Source organism: Triticum urartu, chromosome 7, assembly GCF_003073215.2.
Source record: "Triticum urartu cultivar G1812 chromosome 7, Tu2.1, whole genome shotgun sequence".
Lineage (NCBI taxonomy): Eukaryota > Viridiplantae > Streptophyta > Magnoliopsida > Poales > Poaceae > Triticum > Triticum urartu.
In genome coordinates this window covers 706,708,440-706,728,716 of record NC_053028.1, presented here as the reverse complement: position 1 = coordinate 706,728,716, position 20,277 = coordinate 706,708,440, and the positions used below count along the sequence as shown (strand labels likewise).

Genomic DNA, 20,277 nt, shown 5'->3' with positions numbered 1-20,277 from the left:
AAAATGATTAAATAAATCAAGTTTCTCCAAAAAAACTTACAAAACCCCAATAATTCTACATGCATGTATTGGACCAGACGAGAAAGTTTCAGCTTAGTTGCCCTAATAATTTTGAACAGGTATAATTTGTTTGCTTTGTCTCATTTATCTGCTACTTTGATTGCAATAACTTTATTTGTCTGTGTACATAGAGGTGGTAACGAGTATCGACTGAGCAAGTGAATTGCAATTTTTTTAATGAAACCTATTTCATTACATACTGTTGACACTCAAAATTGGCACAGTCATAAAATTAGCATAGGTTATATCAAGACCAATTCAAACTTATGATTGGAAGTCACCTTGGAATGTCTCTCTTTGAGAAGATCAATATGGATATGAAGATGGTCCAAAACGGAGCTCGGACTCAAAAGTTATGACAAGTTCAGAGATGCTTATGTTGACACCAGAGTAAAGAAATGCATAAAACTCAATCAATATGTCCTCTGATGGAAACTGTTTCAACATGAAAGTTGTGCATCTCGTCGAAACGATAGATTTTGATATAAAAATCATCTTAATCCGAGTTCGTATGCAACCTGTGGAGACAAAACAAGGTCAGAAACAGAAGCTGCAGAGTCATTTCAGACCAACCAAGTTGATTGACTCGGTGAGACCGAGTTGATCCGAACAATTACAGAAAGTTACAGAAAGTTTGCAACGTTCACTCGGTGGGACCGAAAAAAACCAATCGGTGAGACCGAGATTGATCCGGAAATTGCCAAAGATTCCTGTCCGAGTTAGGTTAGGGTTTTTGATGTTTTGGACGGAATTTTTAGTCCTTTTCTTGTACGGAAAGCCCAACCGCCTCATAAATAGATGAGAGGTGACGGCCGATTAAACAACACACAATCGAACACATCAATCTATCATCTTTTACCTTTACCTTTATCTCCCTCCCTTGTTCTTCTTCTTCCTCGTTCTTCGTTCGTTCTTCTTGTTGCAGGGCGACGAACCTCGAGGCCCTAGGGGCGATCAGGTCGACCTAGGGCAGCCCATAGCCGCCGCGCGCCCTGACGGGGTCCCTCCCGGGCGCGTGGGGGTTTCGGGTCCTCAAAAGCGCCCGCCGGATTGCTTGCGTACCGCGCTTCCGGCCGGGTCTCCTTCGACGTGAGCTGTGGTGCATCACCCTCGGCGTTGGAGGTACACGGTGATGTGTTCGTGTGCGAACACACTTTTTGGCGACTCCGCTGGGGACGAAGCTTTGAACGGTCTCCAGCCCGTTCTTGCTACGAAGAGATCGTCATCAAGTTGCTGCAATCTACAAAGGTAATATGAATACCCAATTCCCCTTTGTAGATGCAAATAATCCATATGTTGTTGCTGAATCACCTAATGAGCATAATGTATCAGCTAGCCCTAGTTTTATCAATCATGCATCTAATTATGCGCAAGGGCCGATGCAAAGCAATCTTCATGCTTCAAATTCTTATGATTTTAGCAACGTACAGCATATGTATCCAAACTCTCATGCATTGGCAACCCCACAATTCCATATGCCGATGAACAACATGATGGGTTTGGTTAATCAATTTGAAACACCTCATGTTAAAATTTCCAATAGCATACAAGAAAGTGTTTCACCTTTTTATTCATCGGCAACTAACTTGCAATATGTGAATACAACCTTGCCGATGGATGGGAGAATTGGCCATGCTACTGCTAGCTATTCGGCCAGTTACTCTCAACCGTCATATGCTACACCTCACGTTAGTAATTTTTCGGCACCATACACAACTGTAGATGCTCAAAATTCGGCTTCACACCTTTCAGGTCATAGCCGAATAAATGTAAATTTTACAGGAGCGGTTGTGCCAAATATTGTAGAAGATGAGGTAGTGGTGGCTGCATTGAAGAGTTTAGCCCAGAATAAGAGGATTAGTGCTATTTGCCTTGAACAACATGAAAAAGGGCTATTTCCTGATTGTGCCGCAATAAAAGCTAGAGTTTTGCAAGAAGATGAATCTTTGCCAATTGATAAAATTGGCGAGCAAAAATATGGTTTTACAACAATGCATATGCCTTCACCTAGTACTACATCATATTATACACCCCCTACACTACTGCAAAATTTCGGCAACACCCGTGTGTCAATGCCAAAAGAATCTAAAAACATCGGGGGGCAATCGTATCCGGAGTGGGCTGAAATTGAGAAAAAGCTTAAAGCCAACTTTGCCGCTCGCCTCCAGAAACAAATAGAAAAAGAATTGGCTCAGATAAAAGAAGCATTGCCAATGGGTAGTATCAATGAAAAGAAGGATGATTCGGAACTTGAAAGTGCTTCGGTTGAAAAAGCCGAATCAAGTAGTATATATTCCAAATCCATCAAATCCAAAGAGGCAAGTATTATTGAGAAAGCGCATGGCAAGCATAGCAAAACAACCATGCTTGATTTTTCTGAAGTTAATGGAACCTACTTCCTGCCCTATGAATTTCGTGCCATAGAAATTAACAAGCTTCAAGGGCAAGAACAAGTAGCCGAACAAAGTTCGATTGACAAAGATCTTCAAATTTATGATGCACGAAATCAAGAAGAAAATTGTGACATGGTGTTGGGAAGTCATCCAGAAGCAAAGCACAATATTATTCATCATATTCAATCATCATGCTCTCCCAACATATTTGAAGAGGTATGTCTAGCAAGTAATTTACCTATTTTCAGATTTGGTCACAACTTTATTGTTGATGCATCTATTAGAAAAATTCTAGTAAGTAATTTTCGAAGACCAATGAAGAAGGGCAATTTACTTGTTAGCAAAAAAATTGTTACTAAGCATATCGGCCAATATATTGCACCATTCAGAAAGACCGATAGTGAAAAATTATTGCATCCAAGGCTTTCCCCATTGCTTTATCTAAAGCTCATATCTAATTGGGTAGCTTTGCTTATTTCGTACTTGGCTTGCACTTGGTCTCAACTGAGACATGTATGTTCTAAATATCTTCGTTTCAGAAATTTAAGGCCAAGGTTAAATTCTATTGCGAAAACCGATGCTAATATAATATCTTATCCAAAGGCATCGGAGATAGAGTGGAAAACACAATGCATAGCCGAATGGGAAGATTCCGAATCTGAACCATTCGTTTGCTTACCTCCAAAGCCGTTCACACAGCAAGATCGGCTAGAAAACAAGAAGTATACCTTCAATTCAAGCATGTGTGATCAAATATTTGATTTGTTGCTGAAAAATAATTATATTACAATCCTTGATCACCATGTTAAGCCATCAATCCAAGGACGAATGTATTGTAAGTTGCATGATTCATTCAAGCATAATTTTGAAGATTGCAACATGTTTCATCAAATAGTTAAATCGGCCATTGAAAAAGGACGATTGAAGTTTGTTGAAACACCAGGAGATGACCGGTCTATTCCGATTGGTCCCGATGGCAAAAAGTTTTTGCATCAGCTACTTCAAGCTGATCCATCTAAAGAGAAGGTAAAAACTGCAGGTGATGGGATCAAGCTTTCAAGTAAAGAAGTAGTTGAAGATCACAATGAACATGAACTTGAGGGTGAGAATTCCATCGACGCTACAATGAAGACGCTAAGGACTGGGGGGCAACAAGGAAATCCAATGATCGATGAAAGCAAACCAAACGAAAACAAAGGCCGAAATAAGCGCAAGTGTAAGAGATCAAAAATCACCTTCGCTGAACTATTGGATAAATATCAAAAGAAGAGTGAAGAGAAGAATGCTTATCGGCCAAATCATGCAAAGAAACCAAGATCACCCCCAAGGCGCAAATATGAGGATCGGTATTGGCAAAGTGAGCATTTTAATGCAACATATTCATATCCTTATTTTGGGCCCCCAATGCCAATGCCGTGGATGCCTCCCTATGCTCATGTAGATCCATATCCATCATGGGACAGGTATGATACAAGGGCACATTCTCCATCTTATTTTAGACCATCTCATCAATATTATGCAGCTCCGAGAAGATCAACACTTGAACAATCACATGTTAAAGACCGTTTCAATCGTAAGGAATCGGTCCGGAGCTCAAAGAAGAAGAAAGAGGTGGTCAAACAAGTGTACCGTGTTAAAAGAGATGGTCGTAAGAGTGCAACTTCAGATTTGATCTCAAATGAAAAAGAGCCAATTAATGTGTTGACATTGGCTACTAAAGGCAATGAGACGAAGCAACCAATTATCAAGAGTCAAAGTGCCAAATCTGAAGAAAAGAAGTTGACAGTGCACAAGGTAAAACAAGAATTGCCATTGCTTCAAACAAAATCACAGCCGGGGTGCCCACTCGGTTTATCGTATTGGCGAAAGAAGGAATTACAAAAACTTAGTGCACAAGAGCTGAAAAAGAAGAACATGGCATGGGTTCCCAAGAGGAGCAATCAAAATAAAAATGATGTGCAGCCTTCTATTGCAACAGGTGTTATAAAAGTGAAGAAAGAGAAGGATGGAAACAACAAACAATTAAGCCGAAGGCGTGCATCACAACACCGGAATCTTCAGTTAGCACATCATCCATTTTCTTCAACCATGCCATTGATGCGTTTGACATGGAATTCATCCCTAGGTATGATCAATTACCCTCCATGGATTTATTTTGATCCATGGATGCAACATAATTTTCTATATCATGAGAGGGTATTACCAAATCACTATACATTTGGGTAGTTACAATTTTGTTGCTAATACAAAGGGGCCGAAATATTTTATTGCTATTTCATTTGTTTATTTCGGCTATACATACTTTGGTGGGTGAATGCTACATGGACCTCATTGTAATGGCCGATATTTATCTATCGCCCTGAGAATATATCTAAGAATGGCCGGTGTGGTATTCTAACATCGTCCTTAGTTTGAGTAGAGATTGAGATAAGTGCTTGCAAAGGAATTTGTCAAATTGATGCCATTGAAGATATTATGCATAGACCAATTCACCGAAATTGCAAAGTGAACTTATGTTTTGATTGGGTGTGCTTTGGCTTATTAGTATTCAGAATTTTCGTAAGGCCAAATCATGTTTGATTTTATTATTGAGCATCATATTGACATCATGCATAATATTGATTTTAGCTTGATCTCTCTAGTACCATGGAGATTATATATTGATGGTTAAATTTGTAGCAATGGCCAAGGTGTTGGTGTTGTTTATATATCTCCTTATGGTGCTATTTTGTGAAGCCTCATGCTGCTTAAAATATTTATGCACAAATGATCAAAGCCGAATATGCATTGTTATTCGGATTGGAGCTTTTACTCGCTATAGGTGCTATACATATTGAGACTTTCGGTGATTCGTTATGAGTAGTGCAACAAATATCCAAGGTTATCAATGTTTTGACGAATCACTTATAGTTTATCTTGGGGTATGTCTAGGTGCAAAATTTACCTTGGGTTGCTTCAATATTTCTCATATATCTAGACATGAAAATTGAAGAGCAAATGAGCTGGCGCAACAAGCATTCGGCTACCATGTTGGTTATGGTGTATTGCACATCTATCAATAGCCGATGCTTGATCTCACCGACATAGGTAAGGCCGAACCAAAGCCCATTGCTTCGGCCACTAATGAAATTTGTATGCAGGTGAAAGAAAGGATTAGAGGGAGTTCATTCTTGATTATCTGCAAAATCCTAGCAAAAGGGTGAACGATATGGTTCGGAGGATGGTTTTGATCTATGGAACCTTATCACCGGATTGTTATAGAAGTTGAGAAGTTTTTCACCCAAGTTTGCATCAAGAGGTTCAAACAAGCAATGGCCGATATATACTTATGATTCTAAAAAGATGCAAAATGGCCGATGGAGTGTTGACATCGTCCTTAGAACCAACATGGTACACGTTATTTTTCGGCACGCTAGCTATGCCGAAAAACAGGGGGGCATGTGTTGACGCTCAAAATTGGCACAGTCATAAAATTAGCATAGGTTATATCAAGACCAATTCAAACTTATGATTGGAAGTCACCTTGGAATGTCTCTCTTCGAGAAGATCAAGATGGATATGAAGATGGTCCAAAACGGAGTTCGGACTCAAAAGTTATGACAAGTTCAGAGATGCTTATGTTGATACCAGAGTAAAGAAATGCATAAAACTCAATCAATATGGCCTCTGATGGAAACTGTTTCAACATGAAAATTGTGCGTCTCGTCGAAACGATAGATTTTGATATAAAAATCATCTTAATCCGAGTTCATATGCAACCTGTGGAGACAAAATAAGGTCAGAAACAGAAGCTGCAGAGTCATTTCGGACCAACCGAGTTGATTGACTCGGTGAGACCGGGTTGATCCGAAAAATTATAGAAAGTTACAGAAAGTTTGCAACGTTCACTCGGTGGGACCGAAAAAACCAATCTGTGAGACCGAGATTGATCCGGAAATTGCCAAAGATTCCTGTCCGAGTTAGGTTAGGGTTTTTGATGTTTTGGACGGAATTTTTAGTCCTTTTCTTGTATGGAAAGTACAACCGCCTCATAAATAGATGAGAGGTGACGGTCGATTAAACAACACACAATCGAACACATCAATCTATCATCTTTTACCTTTACCTTTATCTCCCTCCCTTGTTCTTCTTCTTCCTCGTTCTTCGTTCGTTCTTCTTGTTGCAGGGCGACGAACCTCGAGGCCCTAGGGGCGATCAGGTCGACCTAGGGCAGCCCATAGCCGCCGCGCGCCCTGACGGGGTCCCTCCCGGGCGCGTGGGGGTTTCGGGTCCTCAAAAGCGCCCGCCGGAATGCTTGCGTGCCGCGCTTCCGGCCGGGTCTCCTTCGACGTGAGTTGTGGTGCATCACCCTCGGCGTTGGAGGTACACGGTGACGTGTTCGTGTGCGAACACATACTTAATTATTGGAAGATCATGTATTGAATTATTTAATAATGGGATTTACGACTAAACCACTCCTATTTAATATGGGCCGCCGGAGCTCGAGCATGCATGGTCCGTCCGCAGCCAAACCCTTCTCGTATTAACAGACTTTCCAATTTTCATCCGTTTTTCAGGCAATCTCGGGTCGAACTGAGTTTCCGGATCTTGGGGTGGATGGACGGCGGTGTTGGTGTGTGCCCTGCGAATTTCTTATTTTGACAACGCTGGTAAAAAGACTAGATTGTAACAATGAGAAAGGCCAATAGAGAAAGAGTGATTGTGTTGTATTTGTTGCTATGCTGACAGATAAGAGGAAAAACGGCTTGTAAGGTCAGTGGAGCAAAGTTGTAGTATGTATTAATTCTATTCAAACGATGCATTAGCTGTTGCCCGGGCGCATGGTTTTATGATAAGATTTGAACCGCCTAGCCAAGTCTTCGCTACCGTGTCTCGAGGATCTGGAACGTACTGCAATCTTGTTTTACCACTCTGTATGGTAATGCGCTCACCCCAAGAATGGATCGATCTCAAACTAGTCATCTAAGCATGTGAGCTTTAGACTAGTCACAGTGGGAGTAATTTCAGTAAACTCAGCAAATTTACTTATGTGACAATGAGTTAACGAGGAGAGAGGTAGTTTGAGTAACTTAGCTAATTGCTGTAACATTACATGTCCCAATGCAATATGAGTCTATAACCTAATTAATGAAGTTTTGCATGTTACCATACTTATGTTACTACCCACTATGAAGATAGTAACATAATCTAGGGATATGAGTATGTTACTCTCCACTATGGCTAGTCTTATCGAGCTAGTTGAACCAATATAATCCACACATGAATTTATCCACCTATCTAGCTAGGGATCTGTGGATCTACGTGATGAGCTCCGGTACTTACTAAGATCCTTCCAATGCTTCACCTTATACAGGTGCTAAGGCTGCCATGTAGGTAAAAAATCTGATGTGACAAGGTAATAAAAAAGAGAAAGATGAGTTTGGTGACCCCAGAAAGAACCAATGCCAAGCGCGTGAACCTAGGCAAAAACAATTAATGAAAGAAACCCATCAATGCTACAATAGTTTAGTTACTAAAGCATTAAATGAGGGAAGCTTAGCACCAACAAGTGAAGCACCTATACATTGTGAACATTAGTTGCTAAACTTTTTAATATGCTTAGCACCTTATCTAAGCACCTATGTATTGAAAGTGGCCTAAATGAGCTCCATCTGTGGATCCACGTGACGAGCTCCAATACTTACTAAATGAGCTCCATCTGTGAGTAGAAGGTAAAGACATCATGCATACAATAACAACAAAAATCATTGCGTGTAAAAATCCTATAGGTTTGTCTACCACATCGAAAAGTTTACGTGGCTTCTTTCAAAGACAAACAGAGAACAAGTAAGGGAAGGGGTCCACGGAAGAGATGAAGTTGAGGATAAGGCATATGTGGGGTTGGGGAAAGATGTGCTAGTTGTTGCCTTTTTTAGAGGTAACCTTGGTACTCCTCTGCAGAGTTTGACCTTCTGACTTGGTTGTATAAATACCCATCTGCGCCCTAGGTGCACGGACATCGTCTCCTCTGCATCCTCCTCCTAGCCTGCTCCTTGGTGCCCTAAATAATGGGTAGACTCCTCGCCAGCCTACTGTGCTTTCTACTGGTATGCCCTACCGTTTTCTGTTCCTAGATCTGACACGTACCTACATACTCATGCTGTCATGCAATAACGGTTAGCTAAAACTATAGGGTGTATGAATAAGATTTCCGTATTTGAAAACATGGTGCATGCAGGTTGCATCCGTGGAGCATGCAGCTGGGGCTCCGACTCCGGAGCAGTACTGGAAGTCTGCTCTTCCCGACACTCCCATGCCAAGCTCCCTCTCTCAGCTCCTGAACACCTCGTCGGCGAGCGTCGGCGAGCATCGGAAGCCCCGGGGAATCGCGGTCGGCATTTGGGCGTTCCACTATTTCGACCATTACGACGCAACGGAGACGCACTTGCTGCACATGACCGACGATCCCGCCGCCGCGCTCTTCTTCCTGGAGAAGGACCTGCGGATGCACACCAGCCGGAGGAAGCTGACCAAGGTCCTCCATTTCATGGCCACCTCGGGCGCTGGAGAGCGGTTTTTACCGCGAAGCGAGGCCGGCGCCATCCCGTTCTCCTCGGGCGAGGTCCCTGAGATCCTCAGCCGCTTCTCCGTGATGCCGGACTCGGTGGAGGCGGCGGAGATGGCGCGGACGCTGCATGTCTGCGAGGCTCCGGCTGCCGAGGGCGAGAAGAAGTGGTGCGCCACGTCGCTGGAGTCCATGGTCGACTTCACCACGTCCAGCCTCGGGACCAGCCACGTGAGGGCCGTGTCCACCGTCGTCGGCAAGGAGGGAACGCCGAGTCAGGAGTACACCCTGACCGGCGTGAAGCGCGCCGGTACTGACCAGCTCGTGGTTTGCCACGCGGAGCCGTACGCGTACGCCGTGTTCGCGTGCCACCTGACGCGGGCGACGAGAGCCTACACATTGTCGATGGTCGGCGAGGACGGCACGGCGGTGGAGGCCGTCGCGGTGTGCCACGCCGACACGGCCGGCTGGAACCCGAGGCACATCGCGTTCCAGGTGCTCAATGTAAAGCCCGGCACGGTGCCGGTGTGCCACTTGGTGCCGCAGGACCACGTCGTCTGGACCCGCAGCCTTACGTTTGCTAGCTATTTGTATGTCTGAGTCTGAGTTGGTTTCATTCTAGCCTCGCTCTGTGCCGATACACACTGATACTAGTAAAGAGAGTGAGAAATACTCCCTCCGTCCCAGTAATATAAGAGCGGTTATATTATGAGAAATGTCTAACAGCTCCCGGGTGCCCCTACACCCTTATAAACAGTAAATTCATAAAAAATTGAAAAACTATTAAAAAATCTAAAACTTTCAGGGATCAAAGATTATCAAAGGTTTGATGTTCCTGCAAAGTTTCAGCAACAAATAACCTTCATGGAGCCCTCACAAAAAAAACAAAATCACTGCTAAAAAATGTACATAAACTTTGAACAATGATTTTGTTTTTTTATTTGAGTGCTCTTCGAATGTTATTTTTAGCTAAAACATTGCAAGATCGTCAAAAGTTTCATGATGTTCGATGTCCCAAAGTTTCAGATTTTTTTTTATTTTTCTGAATTTGTTTTGAATTTGCTGTTCATAAAGGGTGTAGGGGCACCCGGGTGCTGAAAATCATGTCTCTTATATTATGGGACGGAGGAAGTAGCTACGAGTCGGTGGCTACAGCTATTTGGATGGTCGTGTCCCTGTCACGCCAGATCTTTGGTCTTCTATTAAAACCAATGAAAAATATGCAGACGCTCACATTCACACACACACACTCATCCTACGCGTATACAGTACTAGTACGTGTTAGACCGTCTCCAATATTGACTCACAAATTTGCTCTCACATTCGTCCTTGAGAGGAGGGGGGAGGAAGGAGAGTCCGCGAACACAGATACGGGAGCCGGTCATCCAAAGCTATGAGCATACATCCGGTCCCTTTTTCTAAGTCTGCATATTCAAATAGCCGCATATATATACTAGAAAATTTCAATTTTTCAAATGCAGCAGCAGTTCGAATATCACATTCCGATATTGTTTGCCACTTTAACCATGCACAGATGCTCAATCAGATCTTCTTTCAGTTGCTCGATGCCGAATTTGATGATACATTTGAACAAACTATTCAAATGTGGCCGGATTAGGTCTTAAAGTTTGATAGGATCATCCATGTTCTTAAATTCTATAGCTACGGCAGCATCCTTACCTTGATCCTCCATGATCATGTTGTGAATGGTCACACAACATGTCATCACCTTCCACCTGGTCTCTGATACCATTATTTAGCAGGTCCTCGAATAACTGAAAATGGGCCCGCAGAACTCTAAATCTCTCTTGACATCCTTCCTAACTTACTGGTGGTTGGGTAACTTTGTTTGGAGAAATGCATCGTCCTTAATTACTACTCCCTCTGTAAACTAATATAAGAGTGTTTAGATCACTAGTTTAGTATTCTAAACACTCTTATATTAGTTTACGAAGGGAGTATTACATTAAAAATTAAAATTAAAATTTTGGTACAGAAAAAAAAGATAAGGTTTCTTCTCGTAATATTTTCAAATGTGCTGAAGCGCAAGTCGCACACGGCCATCTGAACAGAGCTACGATGGTCACCACCGAGTAGGCCGCAACGCTCAGTGAACGGCTCTGTGCCGTCCGCGAGGCCATCCGACACATCTGAGACGAAGGAGTTGAGGAAGGGCGGCGAACACCGGGCACCGGCAGGACCGAAGCTGGTGGTTGTAAGGCTTATTTCCCAAGTGAAGAAGCCGATCAGGCGAGAGGGCAGGCATCCAGCTCCAACCTTCTCAATCCCGCAACGTCGGAGGAAGGAGCGGTCTGCGATAAGAGCGCACCACCCCTTGCTCATTGCAGCGCAGCGAAACATGGCGGCCCAAACGATGGACACACGAAAGAGTATCTCCAGCATGACATCATCCGGGAGCAGGCCGTTGCAGCATCTTCCATGTTGGAATTGATCTACGACAGTTACGAGTGTGTACTTCAAGCAGTTAGCAGGCGCTGGATGCTCGCTCCCCTGGCCTCAAGTGTGGTGTGACCGGCTGACCTATCAGTGTTCGTTTGGGGAGGTTTTTTGTGTTCGTTTTCCTTGATCTCTGTGTTTATTTTGTTCGGCTCTTCTACAGTTTGGGGAGGTTTTTTGTGTTTTTATTCTGTTTTCATTGTTTGGGGTCGGGTTTTCTTGGTTTTTTCCTGCTTTCTTTTTTATTTTCTCTTGTGGTTTTCTTTTGTTCTTGTTTCTTCACCATTTTTCTTCCTTTTTTTCCTTCTTCGTTATAGCTCGGTTTTCTTCACCTGTTTTCATTGGTTTTTTTTCTTTACACTAATAATAATGTACATGCAATGCATGTTTATATTAGGTAGAATATTAGTTGCATGTTATATTAGGTAAGATATATCCGTTGCACGTTGGTATTTGATAAGATATCAATTACTTTTTCACGGGAATGGTACGATATTAATTACATGACAGATTTCAAGGGATAGTGTTGAGTCAAAACATGTTTATAACGGCCGGTTTGGGTCTGCCCATTTGGGTCTTTTTATATTGGTATAGATGTTGTTGGGTTTCCTTGTTTCTTTCTCAGTTTCTTCCATTTGTTTGCCTTTCCTTTTTGTTTCTCTGTTGATATTCATGGTTTTTTTTCTTCGGTTTTCTTAGTTTCTTTCTTACTTTTCACTGAATTTCTTCATTTTCCTTTGTTTCTCTCTTGGTTTTTACCTTTTTTTTTGTCAAAATGCATGATCTACATTTTTTTCCTAAATAAAAGTTTTTAATACATGCTCGGCATTTTTCAAATACACAGTGCGCAATTTTTTAATGAGAATAAACAATTTTTTCACACAATCTCTATTTTCCGTACACGTCAGAAACATTTTTATATACATGTTCAACATTCTTATATACAGAACTACTTTTTTACAATATTTTTTTGATGTTTACTTTTTATGTACATTGTACATTATTCGTATACATCGGGAATATTTTTATACCTGTTCAATATATTTAAAATACATGATCAACACGTTTTTCATATACATGATATATATTTGTATATATTTTTTGCATAAACTTTTTATGTATGTGAGATACATTTTTTCTGTACAGATTTAACATTTTTTCAAATGTTTTCTTAAGCAGCCGTGTTTCACGCTCGCCTGCGCCTTCAGGCGAGCATACCTTACGTCTCACATTAAGCGAGACATATGTGCTCTTGTTAGTAGGCCTTCCCTTTCATTTCTAAGATCCGTTACCATGTCTTCTATCAACTCGCGCTTTGTGTGTCATGCAGGGGTTCACGTCGGCCCATTTACAGCCCAAGGTATCACAAACAAAAACATTGTTAAGAAAAACATTGTTATAGACCACTGATGTCTACAGAATTATATCGGTTTTTGAGAACTAGACAAAATAATATATCGAACAAATTGATGGCCAGAAGTTCTTTCTTTTCCTTTTGCTAAGGAGTTGGTGGCCATGAAAATCTTAAGGAAAAAAATCCAAAACAAATCTTGAACTTACTCCCTCCGTCCGTGAATAAGTGTACATCTAGCTTTTGTCTTAAGTCAAAGTTTTATTACTTTGATCACCTTTCTAGAAAAAAGTAAAAACATTTATGGCACCAAATTAATATCACTAGATTCACTTTGAAATGTATTTTGATAATATATCAATTTGATGTCATATATGTTACTACTATTTTTTATAAAGTTGGTCAAAATCTTAAAACTTTGACTTAGAACAAAAGCTAGATGTACACTTATTCACGGACGGAGGGAGTATAGATGAAAGCTAAATTGAACCCTAAACCCGCAATCCCTGAAATCAACACACCAAATTCATTGATTCCAGTTTATTTTGAACCTTGAGATCATTCCCAAACAGGGATCGCTAACGTGGCAGATTAAACCCGGGATTGTTGACTACTGCTGATGGAGAATTTTTTTCAGGCAAATTATCGTCGTTTCACACACCAGCGCGATGGGTCAGCCCATTAGTGTTCACGCCAGATAAAAATGTACGTAAGAAAAACAAAAGTGAGCTACAAGAATCGAAAACAGGCGCTAAAGCTGTCAGCGCAGCATCATAACCAGCAGAGTTAACGAGCATTAGTGTTTATTGGTCAATGCGACAAATTACAATAAGCTAACAGCATCGCCTGATCCTTAAAACAAATGCTAAACACTGTTTAAAAAAGTGAATATTTTTTAGAACGTGAATATTCTGCAATGTTTTGAACAAAAAAATTGAACTCGAACATTTATTTCAAATTTTGAAACGCGTACATTTTTTGAACGTACAAACAATTTTTGAAAATATAGGAAGTACTGCAGGGAACATATTTTTTAAACACAAACATTTTTTGGACTCGGAACATTTATTAAAAAACTGGGAGGTACTGTAGAGATATTTTTTTAACGCGAACATTTTCTCTGGCTCCTGAAAAAGATCTAAGATGGGCTAGTGGTTTTTGAATTTGCGAGCATTTATTTAAAACATGAATATTTTTTGAACGGCTATTTTTTTTAGAACACGAATAAATTTTAAAAACCTAGGAGGTACTGTACTTTTGGAAACACAAGTGTTTTTCTAACTTCGAACATTTTAAAAACTAGGAGGTACTGCAGCGAACAGCTTTTAAAAACTCAAAAAAATTCAAGTTTGTGAGCATATCTTTAAAACAAGAATGTTTTCCTAATTTGATATTTTTTTAAACCTAGACGTACTGTAGTGAATTTTTTGAATACACAAACATTTTCCGAACTTTGAACAATTTTTTAGATTATTTAAAAAAACTGAGAGGAAATTTGTGAGAATTTCCGTAAAGCACAAATATTTTTTAAAAGTCTCGAACAATTTTTGAAAACAGTAACATTTTCTCGAGGCAGCGATCAAAAGGAACAGAGGAACACACGACATAGTCAACGATCCCAGGGTTTGACTCGCCACGCCAATGAATACCATCTAAACGCTCTCAAGGTTCAAAATAGACTGGGGTCAGAGAATTAGGTGTGCCGATTTCAGGGATTGAGAGCTCAGGGTTCGATTTAACTGCCGTCTACAAGTTTAAGGTTTTTTCTGGACTTTTTCCAAATCTTAAATCTATGGTTGGAATTTCGTGTTGATAGCTTGCCAAGCCAGCTAGTTGTTTTGAAGTTATTGGATCTGATATATAGGTGGACTCCATTCGTGTGCCTCCGAATTAGGATGACAGTCTCGAGCTGAACAAGGTTGGCCAGTCTATCTCCACGGGCACCGCCATTGTGCATATCTCATCTTCAAACATCTTTGTCGTCACATCCTCCATCATTCCTGTTTCTATGTCGGTCTCATGTATGCGCCCAAAGAAATCTCCGATGAGCAAAGTGTTTCTCTTCTTTCCAGACCACATGCTTACACAACCGAAATGCCAGGCCTGTTTCGGTTGTTTCAGCTCGATCACCACAGTGCGGAGCCAGGTTCCATCGTCTACCCGTGTCCACATGCTTAGTCGGAGATCTTCATTGCACAAGTGGAGTAGCGAGAGCCTTCCGTTGCCATCGAGGCTAAGCATTGGTCCGGACTAACTTGGTTTGGCTAGCTGGTTCGCCGGGATCGGGAGGTCCGCTAAGGAGATTTGCTCGGTCTCGGCGTTGACGCCAAAGGTGAAATAATGTGGCATGCCCCCTTGATCCGCCGAGTACGTTCCGAGGCAGTGTGCCACGCTACGACACACCACAACCTTGTTCGTCCCTAGTATAATCCGAAGATGGCGTTTACCGTGTGCCCAGACTCCGCCGAAACACTTTCTGGATGAGCTCCAGACTGTCTCGGAAGACATGAATGTGCTGAGACTATAACCATGAGCGTCCCCGACGATGCTCAGCACCTTGAAGAAGGCCGAGTAGTCCGTGGGCGCCGTTTGTCCGTGATGCCCATCCGAGGGACAACAGTCCTCGCGGGCTAGAATTGCGTAACCATAGTAGTGGGGAGCACCGCACTTGAGTGGGGGGAGCACAACAGAATGGCCGGCGAGCGTGTCACACACGACCAGCTCACCCGTGGCCATGTGACGCATGAGGAGGAGGCCATGTCGCGCGGCGATCGGTATCGCTTTGTTAAGGACGCGGGCCGGCACGCCAGAGACAAAGGTGTCGAGGGAACGGCTATGGGAACCGAGTACCGACCCCGGCAATATCGGGGAGAAATACGGCGGCTGATCCTCGAGCAACTCCTTCTGGAAGAAGCCGAGCAGGAAGGAAGAACCAGCAGCGTTCTCGGGCCAGCAGCGGCGGAGGAAGGAGCGGTCGGCGATGAGTCGTCCCCACCGCTTGCAGGTGATGCCGCAGCGAAACAGGGCGCCGACGTCGGTAGAGACGCGCAGGAGGATCTCGCGGAGGGCGTCGTCCGGGAGCAGCAGCGTGTACGCCTTAGTGTGCTCCATTGTTCGATTATACGTATATGATGATGACCTGCGCAAACTCTCGTGGTTTTTTTGGTTTTCTGTACGTATATAGCGTCCGCATATATCTGGCTCACGTCGACCTGGGTCCCGCATATATCGAATCCTAGTCCTGCTAACCGGCCCATGTATGCCCGTGGACTAATGGGAATCGTCTCTCCGTTTCCTCATCAGCAACAAATAACAACAAACCGAGGCTCACGGAGGACTACTCCTTTATCATATGTTGTTTATATAAACACTCCAGGAGTATCATGGGGACTCCTTTATCTTTTACAGTAAGAAACTTACTTCTTCTATTTTTTTTGCGAAGAACCAGGAGTTTTATTTATAGGTAATAGTGTTACAGTCAAGAGGCAACAAATCCTCGATATAAGATTGAGCCGAGGTCAATCACACATCAGTTGTACTCCTGGTACGGCTATAATTGGCCAGCCGATCTGCAACTTTATTTTGACTGTGAAGAATTTTCTGAGAATAAAACTCCCTACTACTCATTAACTCTTTGATTTCTCGAACTAAATGACCATACGCAGAGCGCTCCAGTCCCTTGTTTGACAAGCAGGAAAGTGCTTCCGCCGTGTTGACTGAACAACAACCGGAAGTGTGAAATGTTGAAAGGCCAAAGTCATCCCTTGCATGATCGCATGTATTTCTGCTTCCAAGGAGTCATTGCAGTGGAAGATCACCCGGTAAGCAGAAAAGGTAATATGACCTGCACTGTCGCGTAATACCATCCCAGCAGCCGCGGAGCCATCGGAACTGCTGAAGGACCCGTCCACTGAGAGGGCTACGTGGCCTGGCTTTGGCTTCGGCCACGGCGCTGCGAGAGGCGTTTGTTTCTCTGTCCTGGAAGGGACAGCCGAAGATGACATCTTCCCCTTGATAATCTCCTCAGTTGAGAAACGATCAGTTAATTTAACTGATTTATAGTAACTGTCCAGAAAATCGACTGTGACCTGAACTGGAGGTACATCCTTACCGTGAGTTTGGTCAGTCCTCAACTGCCAAATACGCCATGTAAGCATGATGATCATGTCACGTATATCATCAGAGCATCTAGATAGCAAATGTAGCAGCCATTCCTTTCCATTATCAATCAGCAATTCGTCACCTGGGAGGGGCCATCTTGTACGCATGCCCAGCCATATATTCCTGGCATGGGGACAAGTAATTAAAGCATGGAAGGATCCTTCCTCCTCCACACCACATAAAGGGCATGTCGATTTTGTCGCTAGATGTCTGAATACTTTGCACTTTTCTGTAGGCAGGGCACCTGTGGCGACTTTCTAAGCAGAGATTTGAGTAAATTGCAAAAAACCATCACAATTGGGGACACTAATTCGGAAAACCACCACCATTCGGGTTTTTTTTTTCAAAAATCCATCACCATTGTGCTGACAGTTTTCAAAAAACACTGATTGATCGATTAGAGTTGTTTGACGCCGAATCTGTCGAGTAGGTCCCATTGTCAGGACGACATGGCATGGGCAAACAGAGTGAGGAGACGGACGTTAGAACTCTGAAGTAATTTCATCGAACACCTAGCAGGCATGCTGTCGGCCGCCCAGCTTGCCAGTGGCAGGAGCACAACACCGGCGGCCGCGGTGCAGGAATGGTCCCCGGGCGACCGAGTGCGACGCGGATGCGGCCGTGGGCTGAGAGTCGGCGCCGGACCAGGGCTCCCACGGGGTGGTCGGAGTGAGGGGCGGAGCTCGCGCCCCGGCCACCACTGGGGCGCGCCCGTGCTCTGGAGCTGGCGGTAGCTCGTGCTCCCTTGCGTGGCGCTGCTGATGCTCACGCGACCGGGCGTGGCTGGTGCTGCTTCTCGCCCGGGCGCGACCGGTTCTGTTGCTCGCGCCCCCGTGCGTGGCCATGGCCGCTGCAGCTGCTCGCGCTCTTGCGTGGCTGCTCGCGCCTCCGTGCCTGGCCGAGGCCACCGCCGCCGCCCGTGCCCCCGTGCCTGGCCATGGCTGCTGCTGCTGACGTGTTGAAGCATAGAGGGAGGAGGTGGAGGAAGATTGCAGAGGCGGAGACTCGCGAGCCGGCCGGTGGCTGAATCCGGTGGTGCGCCAGTCAGATGCGGACGTGCTATTTTCTCTTTCCTGCCAGCGCCGGTGGAGAAGAAACAAATGTAGAGGCTGATGTGTGGGTCCCTTGTGCAGCTTATGGTACAAAACAAACACCGTGAGATTTCGCTACCACGTCATCACTTACAGTGGGCCCCATCTGTCAGAAACGTTGTTAACATGTGTTTAGTAACCTATCAGTGTTTTTTGAAAAATGTCAGCACGATGGTGGTGGGTTTTTGAAAAAAAATCGAATGGTGGTGATTTTTTGAATTAGGGTCCCCAATTGTGGTGGTTTTTTTGCAATTTACTCCAGAGATTTTCATCCGTTGGGGAACCGAGGAGTTCCATATGCAATTCCAAATAGAGCGGCATCCACTCGGAACAGAGCTAGAAGAACCTCTTGCGAATGAAACATTATGATCGCATGTAGCCAGTTTTAAGCACTTTTGACCGTGAACACACCACTTTTCTCAGGAGCCCATGAGACAAAATCCATACGCTGCCTTGGGGAAGTTCGTATTTTCAGAATATGTTCAATGTCCATAGCCCAAAAGTGATCCCGAAGCCTATCCAATCTCCATGCACCATTTCCATCCAAAAAGTCAGAAACCCTATTAAACCGACAGTTGCGCTTTGGGGTAATAGGTCGGTAGGAATAGGGACGCAGAATCCAAGGATCTCTCTAGGTACGGATAAGAGACCCATTCCCCACGCGCCAAATTATTCCCTTCTTTAACAACTCGAGACAGTGCAATATACCCTTCCATATTGCAGAACCATTACCCGTAAACACCGTGTCGAGGAGGTGTCCTGAAGCAAAATACTTGGCTTTCAATAATCTTGCACATAAACTTTCAGGGGCATCTAGAAGTCTCCAGGCTTGCTTCGCGAGAAGTGCTTGGTTGAATGCCCTCATATCTCAAAAACCCATGCCCCCCATAGATTTCGGCAAACTCATCTTATCCCAACTCAACCAAGCCATCTTTCTCTTCCTTCTTTCAACACCCCAACCAATACTGGCGAATCATGCGAGTTAGTTCATTACATACCGAAGCTGGTAGTTTGAAGACACTCATAACATAAGCCGGAATTGCTTGAGCAACTGACTTAATTAATATTTCTTTGTTTCCTGAGGACATATACTGCTCGCCCCAGTCTACTAACCTCTTCCTTAGTCTCTCATGTATTATTTCGAATTTCCCTTTGCGCATTCTCCCCTCCGGCACTGGGAGCCCTAAATACTTAGGCTCAAAAACTTCCTGAGTAATTTCCAGCACACTCTTTACTTATGTAGCGACTGAAGGCAAGCAATGATCGGAAAAAAGGATGGAACACTTTGAAGGATTAATTAATTGGCTCGTGGCCAATGGGTAAGTGTTCAACAAACCTTTCACCAACACTGCCTGCTGCTCAGACGCTTGGAAAAATAATAGTGAGTCGTCCGCAAATAATAGATGTGATATTTCAGGAGCTCCTCTACAAATTATGGCCCCTTTTAAACCATCCTCAGTCATTGACTTATTGATGAGAGCTGATAAAGCATCCGCCACAAAAAGGAATAGAAAAGGGGACAATGGATCACCTTGTCGAAGCCCCCTAGAAGGGGTAAAGGACTCCAGCAACTTACCATTAAACTGTTGGGGAACGCAGTACTTCAAAAAAAATTCCTACGATCGCGCAAGATCTATCTAGGAGATGCATAGCAACGAGAGGGGAGAGTGTGTCTACGTACCATCGTAGACCGAAAGCAGAAGCGTTGAGTAACGCGGTTGATGTAGTCGAACGTCTTCGCGATCTAACCGATCAAGTACCGAACGCACGACACCTCCGCGATCTGCACACGTTCAGCTTGATGACGTCCCTCGAACTCTAGATCCAGCTGAGGCCGAGATAGAGTTTCGTCGGCACAACGGCGTGTTGACGGTGATGATGAAGTTACCGACGCAGGGCGCACTACGACAAATATGACCGAGGTGGAAATCTATGGAGGGGGGGCACCGCACACGGCTAAGAAATCAACTTGTATGTCTATCGGGTGCCCCCCTCCCCGTATATAAAGGAGGGGAGGAGGAGGAGGGCCGGCCTCAAGGGGCGCGCCCAAGGGGGATTCCTACTCCTAGTATGAGTAGGTTTCCCCCTTTCCTAGTCCAAGTAGGAGAAGAAGACAGGAGAGGGAGAGGGAGAAGAAAAGAGGCGGGCGCCGCCCCCTCCTAGTCCAAATCGGACCAGCCCATGGGGGCGCGCTGCCTCCCCTTGTGGCCCTTCTCTCCT

At 43.9% G+C, this 20,277-nt stretch overlaps 1 protein-coding gene across 1 annotated transcript; it reads left to right on the top strand.

The window, feature by feature from the left end:
- The first annotated feature begins 8,418 nt into the window (after positions 1-8,418).
- On the top strand, positions 8,419-9,669 carry LOC125523009 (BURP domain-containing protein 3-like). The gene is made up of 2 exons (XM_048688042.1): positions 8,419-8,539; positions 8,671-9,669. Exons 1-2 carry the CDS (start codon positions 8,501-8,503, stop codon positions 9,595-9,597), a joined length of 966 nt encoding a protein of 321 aa, XP_048543999.1. The 5' UTR covers positions 8,419-8,500; the 3' UTR covers positions 9,598-9,669.
- The last annotated feature ends 10,608 nt before the right edge of the window (positions 9,670-20,277 follow it).

Bases quoted from the DNA above. Each gene is read 5' to 3' on its own strand.
- LOC125523009 (XM_048688042.1), top strand. From the start codon at position 8,501: ATGGGTAGACTCCTCGCCAGCCTACTGTGCTTTCTACTG. The intron at 8,540-8,670 runs GTATGCCCTACC...TGGTGCATGCAG, and splicing joins GCCTACTGTGCTTTCTACTG to GTTGCATCCGTGGAGCATGC.